Source organism: Belonocnema kinseyi, chromosome 5 (assembly GCF_010883055.1).
Source record: "Belonocnema kinseyi isolate 2016_QV_RU_SX_M_011 chromosome 5, B_treatae_v1, whole genome shotgun sequence".
In the NCBI taxonomy this organism is placed as follows: Eukaryota; Metazoa; Arthropoda; class Insecta; order Hymenoptera; family Cynipidae; genus Belonocnema; species Belonocnema kinseyi.
This window is the reverse complement of record NC_046661.1, coordinates 36,084,196-36,097,581: the sequence shown is the minus strand read 5'-3', so window position 1 is coordinate 36,097,581 and position 13,386 is coordinate 36,084,196. Positions and strand designations below refer to the sequence as shown.

At 34.1% G+C, this 13,386-nt stretch overlaps 1 protein-coding gene across 3 annotated transcripts in view; it reads left to right on the top strand.

Annotated features, from left to right (window-relative positions):
• Window positions 1-13,386, top strand: part of LOC117172960 (transcription factor SPT20 homolog) — a 68,083-nt gene that overhangs the window by 15,054 nt on the left and 39,643 nt on the right. For all 3 annotated transcript variants that reach the window (XM_033361281.1, XM_033361280.1, XM_033361279.1), the window contains exons 3-8: window positions 515-700; window positions 1,419-1,537; window positions 9,823-10,066; window positions 11,657-11,869; window positions 12,098-12,276; window positions 12,568-12,777. In XM_033361281.1, the coding sequence (XP_033217172.1) occupies window positions 515-700; window positions 1,419-1,537; window positions 9,823-10,066; window positions 11,657-11,869; window positions 12,098-12,276; window positions 12,568-12,777 (1,151 nt within the window). The remainder of the gene's footprint in view (window positions 1-514; window positions 701-1,418; window positions 1,538-9,822; window positions 10,067-11,656; window positions 11,870-12,097; window positions 12,277-12,567; window positions 12,778-13,386) is intronic.

Below are 13,386 nucleotides of genomic sequence, written 5' to 3'. Positions count from 1 at the left end.
AGCCTTGGAGGAGATTATGTTGAGAAATAAAAAAAAAATTCTTAAAAACGTTGTTTTTCTTGGTCAGGCCGGAAACTTATCAATCCACCCTCGTATAGTACATTAATGGAAATGTATTTGGAATATGTTGTAAAATAATATATAAGGGATGTTGACATTAAAATAATTTTTATTAACTGCGTTACAAGGAAATATTTAAAAGTGATATATTTCTCTTTATTTGACAATAAAATTAATTTTCGGTATATAAATTTGTCAGAAAAAATAGTTCGAATCAGCAAGTGCGAAGACAGAAGGATTTTTTTTAGGAAACTTTATGGGAGTACTTTTGACTCCCAAAAGAGAGTTCTTATTGTTAAAAAGAATTTTGGAGATTTCTTTGTTGTAAATTTACAAACTTTAAGTTTTTTTATTTCATTAATAGACCATTTTCCAAACTTCAAATGATTGTTTTTGACATTTTTTAAATTATGAAAACAAATTTGTGAGAATATTTTTCTTTATAATGTTTCAGGAATTAATAAACCAGGTTTCTAGAACCTGGAAGGACTCTCAGAGTCAATGTTTAATGGCAGAAAAGCTATCAACTGCTTACAAGAAGGAGCAAAGCTATTCCAAACACACTATCCAATCGAAACTCACTAGACTGTATTTCGAAGAGCTATCCAAAGTTCCTCATGCAACTCCGGCTTCAGTTCTGGTAAAAAAAGCATTTCTATTCTACAATTTTTAACTAGTTTTGGAATTTATAAAATCTCATTAAAAAAATATATACTCAAGTACCCGGATTTTGCAGCTGCATCAAAATTAAAAACAAAAATAGAAAATTTCTTTTCCAAAAATCAGTTGAAGTTTTAGTTTTTGAGTTATAAAATATTTTAGCTGAACCAATCAGGAGCGCTGTATAAACTGTCGTGCGCGCTTCGTTCCAATAACACTGTCTCAGACTTCCGCTCACGTATGCACGTCTGTTGATACCTCGCTCCTAATTGGTTCAGTCTAAATATTTATTTTTATTGTTTGTATACATACATTCAATTCCCGATATGAGACCGGTTTCGGGTATGACCGCATAAATAATTTTTGTTGGATTTGGACACATGACACAACCCGATGAAACTAACGCGCGAAGAGTGCGGCCCGCGAGCTATTTATCAACGTTAACTGAGCATAATCTATTTTTCGTCCCCAAGGCTCCTCTCATCACAAAACTGCGGAGACCATCATTTCTAGAAATATCGTAAACCGAGGGGTCTAATATCGGTAGTTGAGTGTATATGCATTTACCATTCTACTTTAGCTGAAAGTTGCTTAAAAAGTAAAAATAACAAACGTTGAAATAATTTCTAAATTGTTTTATAACATAATTAGCTTTCAAATTTATCAAGAGAATCAATTTTTAATATAATTGATCGCAGAAAAATCTTCAAAATGAGTGCGATCTCCTGGGACGGCTGGTGCAGCGTGAAGGCCTGCATACGCTAATTGTTAATCTTTACGCTAGTAACAAAGGATACTCATTAGGTGTAAGAAATAGGTAAGATCTATATAATTTTTGCCAAGTAATGAAAAGAAACTGACATTAAATTATTTTGTAAATTTATGCCTTACATATTATGTATTTACATTACATTATGCATAAATGTGAACGGCCCCCAGAATAGGGCTTAGTTTTTCCATGAATTATTTCCTCATATTGCTAAAAAAAATTAAAGCCTTCAAGTGGAAAATTGAACCTTTATGTCGTCTTCAAAGTTGAAACTCGAAAAATTAGGATTTCGAGAAAATTGCATTTGAAGAAATTGAACGCAAATATCCCTCTCTAACCATAAAGAAAAGAATTATATTTTTTAAAGTCATTTTGGTACTTGAGACCTGCACTGATTCCATTTAAAATCAAGCTCGAATTGTTAAATTTATTTATTATTTATTCTCGGTTATTTAAATATTCAAATTCAAGCATTTAAGCGTGAAAATTTTATTATTTGAGCAAGTCGAAACTAAAAATTCGAAATAAAAACCATTTTATTTTTGACAATCAGAATCTTACAGTTTCAGAAAAAGAATCATAAAAAATGGAATAAATTAAATGACATTGAAATTAGACATTCTCCGAATCATTTAAATGCTTATGGTCAATTTCAACAGCTTTTAACATTACATTCTTCTATTTTAAACGCTTTATAGTTAAAATATGCCTGAATATGAATATCATCTGACTATGATCGGAAATATGTTTTGTTGCATGTTTTATTTTTAAATATTGTCTTAAACTTTGAAAGTATTTTCCAATAGTTTCAAGTTAATGCTGCTGTTATCGCTATACTTTAGACTATTGTTTTGTTTTTCATAATCCATTTTGCAGCTATTCAATCATGAGCATTTTCAATAAATTTAATCTACAGTTATTCCTTTTTCATTTCTTCTTAAATCTGAAATTATTCATGTGTCAATTATTCCAGACGTTTTTATTCTTAAAACTTTCAATACAAAAATATTATTCACTTTTCAACCGTTAAATAGGTTAATATTCCCATTAAAACTTAAATTTTTGTATAATTTATCATTATAAACTGTAAAATTATAAATGGTCTATTGTTAAAATGATTGAGTTTCCAAGTTGATGTGCGATTTTAATTTATAACAAAAAATCTGCATGTTTAAATATAAAAATACTCGTAATATAAAATTATCAAACTAAAATTTCCTTTTGTATTCAAACTATTAGATTCAAATGTTGGACCATGAAGGTTTGAAATTGTTCAATTTCCGAATGTTTTCAGTTTAAATTAAGAAATTTAGTGGATAAAAATCTAACTAATCACATTAAAATTTCGCTTTAAAGAAGTGAAATTGATAACTATTTAATTTTGAGGGTTTTCATTTTATAAGATTTATTGGGTGCAGTTCCGAATAGCTGAATTCTCCGATTTTATTTAAACTCCGCATTCTTATACACTTTGACGCGCTGATTACGAATTTGATAGTAAAAATTGGAGACTAGGCCATCTTCATGGTGAAACCATAAAAAAACGATAAAATTCATAGTTGCGTTTATCTAGGCCAATATGCAAAATTTCGCAAAATGTTCTTTACAAAAGTTGTAGCTTCCATTGAGGTACATATTTTTTTGTTTCGAATATTTTTTTCTGCGAGTGACAGTTTCCGAGAAAATGAATGATATATCGATATACATGTAAAAAAAAATCGAGATACAAATTTTCTTTTCAAGCATTTTTTTTCCACGCGTGATTACCGTGGCAACAGGCCCTAAGTGGCGACAAGAGTTATTAGACATTGAGATTAATTACAGAAATAATGCTGGTCAAATCCCTACCTTTTCCTCCTACCCATTTCCAGCTTCTCGTGGGGAGCGGAAAGGCATCCCTGTGACTGGCTACCCAAGTAATGTTGGTCAAACCCCCTACCCCTTTCCCAGGTTCCGTGGGGGCGGAAAGAAACCTTTGTGACTGGTCAAAGAAATAATGTTCTTCAAACCCCTACCCCTTTTCCAGGTCCTGTGGGGGCGGAAAGGCACCCCTGCGGCTGGTCACAGAAATCATTTTGTCAAACCCCTACCCCTTTTCCAGGTCCCCTGGGGGGCGGAAAGGCACCCCTGTGGCTGGTCACAGAAATCATTTTGTCAAACTCCTACCCCTTTCCCAGATCCCGTGGAGAGGGGGCGGGAAGGCACTCCTGTGACTGGTCAAAGAAATAATATTGTTTAAACCCCTACCCCTTTTCCAGGTCCAGTGGGAGGAGGCGCCCATGTGACTGGTCAAAGAAATAAAGTTGGTGAAACCCCTACCCTTTTTCCATTTCCCGTAGTGGCAGGAAGTCACCTATGTAATTGGTCAAAGAAATAAAGTTGATCAAACCAGTACCTCTTTTCCAGGTCCCGTGGGGCGGAAAGGCACCCCTGTGGCTGGTCCCAGAAATCATTTTGTCAAACCCCTACCCCTTTCCAGTTTTCCAGGTCCAGTGAGGGGAGACACCCCTGTGACTGGTCAAAGAAATAAAGTTGGTGAAACCCCTACCCTTTTTTCATTTCCCGTGTGGCCGGGAAGTCACCTATGTGACTGGTCAAAGAAATAAAGTCGGTCAAAGCAGTACCCCTTTTCTAGGTCTGGGGGGGGGGGGGGGGGCGGGAAGGCACCTCTGTGACTGGCCATAGAAATAATTTTGTTCAAACTCTTACCCCTTTTCTAAGTCCCGTGGGGGCGGGAACGTACCCCTTTGACTGGTCAAAGAAATAGTGTTGGACAAAACCCTGCCCCTTTTCAATGTCCCTTGACGGGCGGGAAGGCACCCTGTAACTGCTCACAGAAATTATGTAGGTCAAACCACTACCTCTTTTCCAGGCCATGTGGGGTGGGGCACCCCTGTGACTGGTGACAGAAATAATGTTGTTCAAACCCTTACCCCTTTTCCAGGTCCCGTGGGGATCTTCGAGGTTAATATAAATCTTCCAGAAATTGGCGTGGATCCCCGTCCCTTCTGCTACGTTCTTTTTTAATTAATTCTATTAAAGTAGCCTAATCTCTCTTATTTTTGGGACACATTTCCAACCAATAGCTGTAGGGATGTCATCTGTAGATCATTCGGGGGATCCATGATCCTTCCACTACACGCCCTCGCTCTTATTTTCGACGGCCGGTCTTGAACCCATCTGTTTCGACTACTTCACCGACGGGCTGGAAAACTGTTCGCGGATAGAATTTATGTTATTTATGTTATGTTATTTACATAAAACGTCGGAACTTGCGAGTGTTGTGTCTTATAGTTATAATTTTCGAAATTTAAAATTATGGCACCGAAGGCTAGGACATCTTAACGAAAAATATGTCAAGAATTTAATGAAAGCGCAAGGAATCTAATTCAGTGAAAACGAAAAACTCGGAATATGTGAAACATGTGTAATGGGGAAGCTTACGCAAAACCCTTTTCCAGAGAGCTCTCCACGAAAAACGGAGTTGCTTGACTTGGTGCACGCTTACTTATGCGGACAAATACGCACGGAATCCATACGTAAAGCATAATATTTCGAAACATTCGTTGATGATGCGTTACAGTGGTGTGTTTTAAAATTCCTTAAAAGTAAAGATGAGCTTTCGGAAGCCTTCAAGAGCTACCAAGCAATGGTAGAAAATCAGACTGGAAGATAAATAAAATGCCTAAGTCTGATAACGGCACGGAGTATCGAAACCGGGCATTAGGTCAACATCTTGAAAAGTGCGGTATTGCCAGAAGATTCACTGTTCACATACTCCGCAACAAAATTGTGTGCCTGAACGAAAGAACCGTACACCAAGAAAAAGAAAAATTACAACTTTGTGCACGTAAGTGTGTTCTTCTAGGTTTCTCTCAAGAATCCAAAGGTTATGGAGTTTGGTTGACAGGCGAAAGGAAAGTCGAAACAACAAGAGATATTGATCTTGTGAATGCCTTTCTTCCAAAGCAGAAATACGATGAGTTTTTTTCTGCAGATAGTTTAGAGAAGAAACATTGCAACAAACCTGCTGAAAAGAAAAGTTGGTGGAAATAGAATATACACCAACAGAGAGTCGACAATCAATCTCGTCATCAAGAGAACAACGATTATGACACTGATGAAGAGTTCCGTGGATTTGAGCAGAACATCCGAGAAGAAGCTGTCGTTGATATCCGCAACCTAGATTATCAAGAAGAAAGAAGAAGGTCTGGAAGGCCATAGATTATTAGAACGGAAAAACCTGGTAGACCCTCATCACTTATAACTCTGAAAAATGAAACATTACTCACATGGGGTCATATTGACCTCAGCTGACTTTGAAACGTCAGCTGTCATACTTGAAAAACTTCGCAGACGCTATTTAATATATAGAAATTAGGTTCTGATTGTGTTTTTAAATGAAAATTATTTGGTGGCGTATACAACAATTCTCAAAATTTAAGTGATAAAAAAAATTAATTTTTTATTAAAAAATGTATAACTACCAAATTTTTTATTATTTATAGCTGAAATTTGTTTATGGTACTCTTCTAATATCGTGTATCAATAAAAAAAATCGTACAGGTAAGTCTGATTCAAAAAGTATAATTATTTTGAATATCGTATGGGAGGTATATTTAGAAAAAAAATAAGCGTCCAATAAAAAATTCAATATTTTGATCTATTTTTATTCATGTACAAGTCTTTCGAATCAAGTTACCATTTTTTTATCTAAAAGATCAGTATAATAAATTAAAAACTAAAATAATTGTATTTTTACTCTTTGCCTACACATTCAAGGCATCATGAATCGTGATGGTTTGCACACATTGGACGTTAGCATGATGGACATGATATTGTGAGGGAAAATGTTTAAAATATCAAATTGTAGGTTAAAAAAAATTGGTATATGTATGTTCGGCTTAGTTACGCTTATCATGATTATTTAAGTACAAAAAACACAAAACTAAAATCTTTACCCTAATGGATTTTGAGCACTATACTTATATGGGGTCAGAATTACCCTAAAAATTATCAACAATTTGTTCATTTAACTACAAAAGCAGCAGAGGCACTTAGGCTCAACGGTAGCATGTTGAACGTATAGTAGAGACCTTAAACTCTTACTAGATATCAGCACAGGCCCTAATGCAAATGCGCTTCTATTCAAATTTTAATCTGAAGTTGATGTTAGTGTCATTTTGACCCCATGTAAGTGAGGAGGGTTAATGGCTCTTGCTGTTGAGAATAATCTGATTGATCATAAATTCGACGTAACAACAGCTTTCTTCAATGGGGATATCGAAGAAGACATTTTTATGGAGGTTCCAGAATTGTTAGAAGAGATGCTGCCTGGACTAGTCATAAAAAAAAAGTTACTGCAATAAAGTTCAACCTGGAGAGAACTGCTTCGGAAATGCTGAAGATGATCCAAGAAGGAAACAAAGTGTGTTTAATAAAAAAGGCTCTTTATGGCTTGAAACAGGCTGGGCGATAGTCGTATAAGAAACTCGACAATGAACTGCGAATCTTCGGATTGAAACCACTAAATGCAGACGTCTGTATCTACATTGAAAACCATGAATCCGATGTGTTGATTGTAGCAGTTTACGTTGACGACATTCTGTTGATGTCGAGTAATATTAACTGGCTGTCTGACTTAAAGCGATCGTTTAAGCCCATATGACGAGTGAATCACGTGACCAGATTCCTACGTTACTGACACTTTTTATTTTCTAACTTATTTGACGTATTCTCTTCAAAAATAATAATTTGTCAGGCTGTGATGTATTAATATTACATTTTTATTAATCAGAGGCGGTGAAAGAGAAACTGTCCTTCTTTCAAATCCGCTAGAATTTATTAGAAAAATTCTGAGGAATTTTTGCAAAATTTTCTTTAAGTTAGACATTCCTGCACGTTCCTGTGAAAAGAAAATTGGACACGTGAAATATTATCCTCAAACATTCCTACTTTGGACTGTGCTTTATTTTTATTATGACACTTTTATTCATCTAGTGAAATTCAAGTGTATAAAGAGCCACCTCAAGTTCTTACGGGTTACACGTACCTCACCCAAACTCACCATTTCTTGTTCTCACCGAGCGCCATGCTCTAAGTGTACTTTGCACCCCCCCCCCCTTATACACACAATTTCCTATAACCAACTCCCTAGTACTCCCTAGTACACAGATTGAGAACTCTACTACTGCTGAATTAGTTCTCATGCTTCGGTTTCATCACACTCTAAGGTGATGGCCATAAAGTGTGGGTTCAGTGGATGAAACATTTGTGGGTGGGTGGGAAATTATCCTCAGTCCAACCCACGATTTATGTTCTTGATTATCAGGTGCGGATTGATTGTCTAGAGTTGCTTTATGGGTGCGTAATTAAACCAGGAACTGGGTGGTGCAACCTCCCTCCCCTTTCAATTTTCTATAACAAACGCCTTAGTGTTTAATTTGCTTTAAACTATTATTTATTGCCACTACCATAAAGTGTAGGTTGATTGTTGAGGATTACTGGTGTAGGTGCGCAATTGATGATACAAGTACACAATCATCATCAACTCGCCTAAAGTAGAATCTGTCATAAGGGCCGTTTTCATGTGTACGCCCACGTATAGTTTTTTTAAACATGAATCATTTAAAATTTTTTAATTTAAAAACGGAACTATATTCAATAAATCGAAAGCCTTAATTGATAGTCGTATAATTTGTTTAATTGTGAATTATTAAATTTTCAATGTGCTAAATTTTCAATCTTGAATGTTACAATTTTAATTGTTCTATTTCTTATGATTTTATGTTTTAATTAACATTGAAATGATTTAATTTTAAAAAGTATAAGGCACAACTTAACTATGTATTATTAATCTTAAATGCCGTAAACTGAAATAATCCCACTTTAAATAATTTTATTATAAAGTACCAGTATTAATTTGACAATTGGAATAAAAAAATTATTCAGTTTCTAACGAAGTTTGGTATGTTAATTTTCAACTCTCCACAGTAAAAATTATTCAACATATCCATTCACTTAATATTATTAGGTATTGGTGTGAAAAACTAAAAATCTGTTTCTTTGGAGTTAGTTCCCTTTCTTTGCGGACGTTCACATATGCCATTATCATTTTTTCTGTGATTCTATTTTTTTTAAATTACGGAAGCTTTAAGTTTTAAACGTGTAATGTAGAAAAGGTTCCGAATTTAGAATTTAGTTTTAAGTTTCTTGTTTTTAAAAGATTTAGTAAGACCAAAAATTAGACATTCTTTAGTTTTGAAACCTTGAATTTGAAGCTGTTAATTTGTAAGTCGCTCAACCTCTAACGTTACAAATTTAATAATGTACAGTTTTTAATGTTCCTGCATAAGTATTGTATAATTCTAAATAATCAAAATGAAAAATTATTAAGTTTTAATGGCTTTCAGTATGAAAGAAATGAACATTTATGTATAGTGATCGCTAGACTTCATCGAAACATGTTTGACCAGTAAAGAAAATTTTATTCTTCATTTAATGTGTTTAAAAATTGACGTTAACGAAACATACTGCTGTGCCAAACGTTCCTTCTTCCCCCTATTCAAATTGCCGATTTTTTATTTTTAATGCTTTTAATTCAGAAGAATTGCACTTCAAATGCTTTGATTTTCAGTTTTGTTTTGAGTAGGTAAAATAACAAAAGTTTCTGCTACCAGTTACTCGAATCTTTTTAATACTTGCGCCGTTACATGCGCGTAACATCAATGAAAAGTTTTACAATTTCGAATGCTTCAGTTTGAAATCGTTGAATATGTAGTCATACAAATTTCAAATTACCTCATTTTAAAGTAGTTAAAATCTACACTAACTATAAAAATAATGTAACTGCGTATGTGGATCTAAATGATGTTGTGAAAACTAATAGGCTCATTTTGAAAAGCAGGAATTTAATTCAATAGGACAAATAGTTTTTCAAAAGAGAAATGATTAAGGTTTTTGACATAATCATGAAGGTTAGTGATGGATATTTTAAAATAAGAAAGCACCATACATTTTGGGCCTAAATCAGTTCTGTTACGAAAACAGTTAAAAGCTCCTTCTAACAACTCGCTTGAGCGAAACATTCAATTTGCAAAAGCTGCTTGTAACTAACTATCACCAAATTTTTCATTTTTTAAAAATATTTAAGTCCAATAAACTCATGTAAAACCATTTATTTGAACTATGTTATAGTCATTTCAAACCTCTATAATTTTTCTTTGAAAAAATATTAGTCTTATTCGATTATCGAAAAGAGTTTAACAATGACAGCTGATAAGTTTTAGCAACTTATTTTTCGATACCCTTTACAATCAAATGTTGATTTCCAGCGATAAGGGAAGTCGGTACGACAAAAATGCTCTGCTATCCGAAACTCAACTGATGGGTTACGAACAAGGAGAGTTCCTTTCTTGTATTGACAATGGCCAGCTCCCGGCGATGTTGGCTGAACAACTGGAATCGAGTCACTCTCACTTGTTCTACGACGGCTGCATCATCGCCGAAGTTCGGGATTATCGCAAACATCACACCAAACCTGATATCCATCATGTGTTACTCAAGCCCACTACTCAGGTACTGAAAATACCAACAATATAAAACACTTTTTTGGGTTGGCCAAAGTCATGAATAACGTCAACTTTGTCCAGGAGACATATCCTGTAGAATGAATGGCGCCGTATTAATATTTCAGTAAAAAAAAATATATATTAGGGTGGTCCAAAAAACGCTTTTCGAGCTTCACGGCAAGGCACTCCCACCAAAAAAAAATTCCATTTCCGGAGAAAGAAAATCCGTAATTTTTTTCGAAATTCGAATATTGACACGTGTCACTGGACACTTTCAAATCCCATTTAATTAACATGGGGAAATTTTGAATTTTTCGAAAAATTGAACTGACATTCCTGGGTTTCATCGAAACGTACCAAGTTTTTTAGGGATTTAAGAGGAGTTTCTATGAAATAAAACCATACTAATAACTTTCATTTCCAACCCACCCTCACCACATCGCCCCAAATATGACCCAAAAATAAAAAAACTCAATTTTTACGTATTATTGTTACTGTTTAGCAATTTCCGTCATCTTTTTCATACAAATAATTACTAATGGACAATTTTAATATTTGCCATGACTGTTCAAACAATTTCTAATTGTTTAAACAAATGTAAATTTTTCAAACAAATCTTCATTCCCAAAAAATGTAAAAAAAAATCATATTTTCTGATTGAATACAATATTTGTCATTGTTTGGAGTATTAATTTTTTCTGAAAACGTTATGTAATTATTTAAACCATTAATTATTGTTTATTTTCAACGTTTCTAAGAATTGAGCCAGAGATGTCCACTTTTTTTAAATTGGTATCCTATGCTACTTTTTGTTGAATAATTACATAATTTTGATACATTCCTTCTAATGTTGAACCAATTTCTATTGTTGAAACAATTTTTATTTGCTCAAGCTGTTTTTTCGGATAACTAAAAAATGGAATAAAATAGACCACATAAAATTATGTTTCTGGTGGTATAGTGTATAGCAAGAATAGTATCATTCGGACTCCATGAGTTTCCGGTAACAAAACCATAGTTTGCCATCAGAGGTTTTTAGACGACTTAAGCGCATCATTAAATGAGGAATAAGCGAAAAAAGTGTTTAATCCACTGAAGATAATTGATGAAAATTCACGGATATATTGTGGCATGAAATCTATTGATCAAAATTAAATTTATAATGTACTATCATCATTGTTCAGGCTATCAAATGTATTAAACGCAAAGCAACAATTTATTATTATTTTTGATTCAATTAAGGCATATTTCGCGGATTATCAATGTTATGATATAAATTTACAATTTCTTGTTTAAATAATAAATCAGAAGAGAACTTCATGCTTTTTTACTATATTTTCATTTTCAATATGAAAATCTTAAGTTTTGGAAATTTATATATTAGAAGAAAAGCATCGAAAATATTTTAATTTTAATAAGTGTTTACACTTGTAGCAATTTCTACCTATTTATGGAGTGAACGTACAGAAATAATCATCTCAATTTTGTCAAGAAATGAATTTATCTCGTTTTCTCGATTACTCCTCAAATTGGGTTTTAACCCCTTCCAAATTGCAAATTCAATTTCCTTGAAATAGAAATGTTATATGTATCTCAGAGCGTCCTCTCAGACGTTTCGACTCTGACAAGCAACGGCGAATGGAGTCATGAGGAGAGACTGATGCTCGAATCGCACCTAGTGGCAGCTACCCAGGGTCCTCTTTGTTTGGATCCAAATCCTATTCCCAGTCTGGCAACTACACGGATTCAACAATCCAAAGCCCTTCTAACCGATCATCAATTAATGCGCCAAGCCAAAAAGTTTTCTCAGGTTCGACAAAAATGACAACTATATTTTAATTTTAAAGTTCTATTGTCTATTTCGGTACCCCTGTTCAAATATTCAACCCTGGTGTTAAACACAAGAAGCTTCAAAATTCCTATATAAATGCTACCTAGTTGCTTGCATACGTCGAAATTGACAAATTAGTTTCATACAATGATTGGTAATTTTTTTTTATTTGCTTTATTCATTCTAAATACTTTGTTCATATAATAGGTAACTGTGAATCGCAAAAGGAAATTGGAACAGTTGTCTCAGCCTGAAGGATTTACGATACAGGATCTAATGCAGAAATTGAAATCCAAAAGAGGAGCACCAACAACCTCTGCCTGCCCAACGCCTTGTCTTGCCAATCCTCCTCTTTTCGCACCGAGCACACCAATCGAGGTCTTAAGGTAAACAATATTTCATGTAAATAATTTCGATTATAATTAATCGGTTTGCGTGAAAAATCTTTTAAATTTTAAACTTCAAAAAATATAAAAATTTATTGTTTTTCCGAACTCGGTTTCTTCCAAATTTAGTGACTATTAATTACATTGTTCAAACATTTTTGTCGGAAAAGTTTTTTAAAAAGTCCAGGATTTTATAGCACGCCTGGAAAATATGAAATTTAAATACCTGCACATTCAAGGTTTTTCGAATCTTTTTGGTAAGTAATGGAAAAATTTGTATTCATGTTCCAGATATGCGAAGCAATACGAGCGTCCGCGGGAAACGAAAGACTGCATGCCGCAACTTATAGAAGAATACATATTAGAGACTGAAAGGGGCCAAGGTCGTATCTACCACATAAAGCTCTCTATCCTTCAAAGACCTTCCAATTTTGAGTACCTGGGAGAGCTTTACGTGGACAGGGATTACCGAGAAGGAGAAAGAAATGGTTCAGCATGCAGGTAATATGGGAGAAAAAAGTTACGAGTTAGGTGATACGTTTTTTTTTATTTGAAATTCTTTAAAATTGTTGCGATTCACTTTTGGCACTTTTACTCGCCGTTCTCTTAGAATTTCAAATTTAAAACCTGAATAATTTCATCAGGTTGAATACTTTACATTTGCAATTGTAATTTCTTGGAATTGCACAATTTAAAGTATTTAATTGTTTGAAAACCTTTCAATGGTTGATCAATTTTAAGTTTCAATAATTGGAAATTAATAGTTTTAATGGATGCTGTCTGTCAGTAAATCGCAAAGAAATGTCGGAAAGCCGCTTTTCTACGACCGAGCGCGAAGAGCCGCCACAAGGCTAGTGTAGCGGCACGCTTCGTTTGGATGAACGGCGCGCCCGTTTTTGAAGAAAAACTCATTCGAACTGGCGGAGGCTCCTTGCACCGAGTAAAAGGAGCGCTATTATACTAAAAAAGAAAACGTAGCCGCCTCGCATGTAATTGATGTAATTGATGTAATTTGATTTGATTATCTCTTGCAACCATAATACTACAATTATTCAAGCTAGGATCACATTAGTTTTATCTTATAAATACGGTACACCAAACTCTCATTTT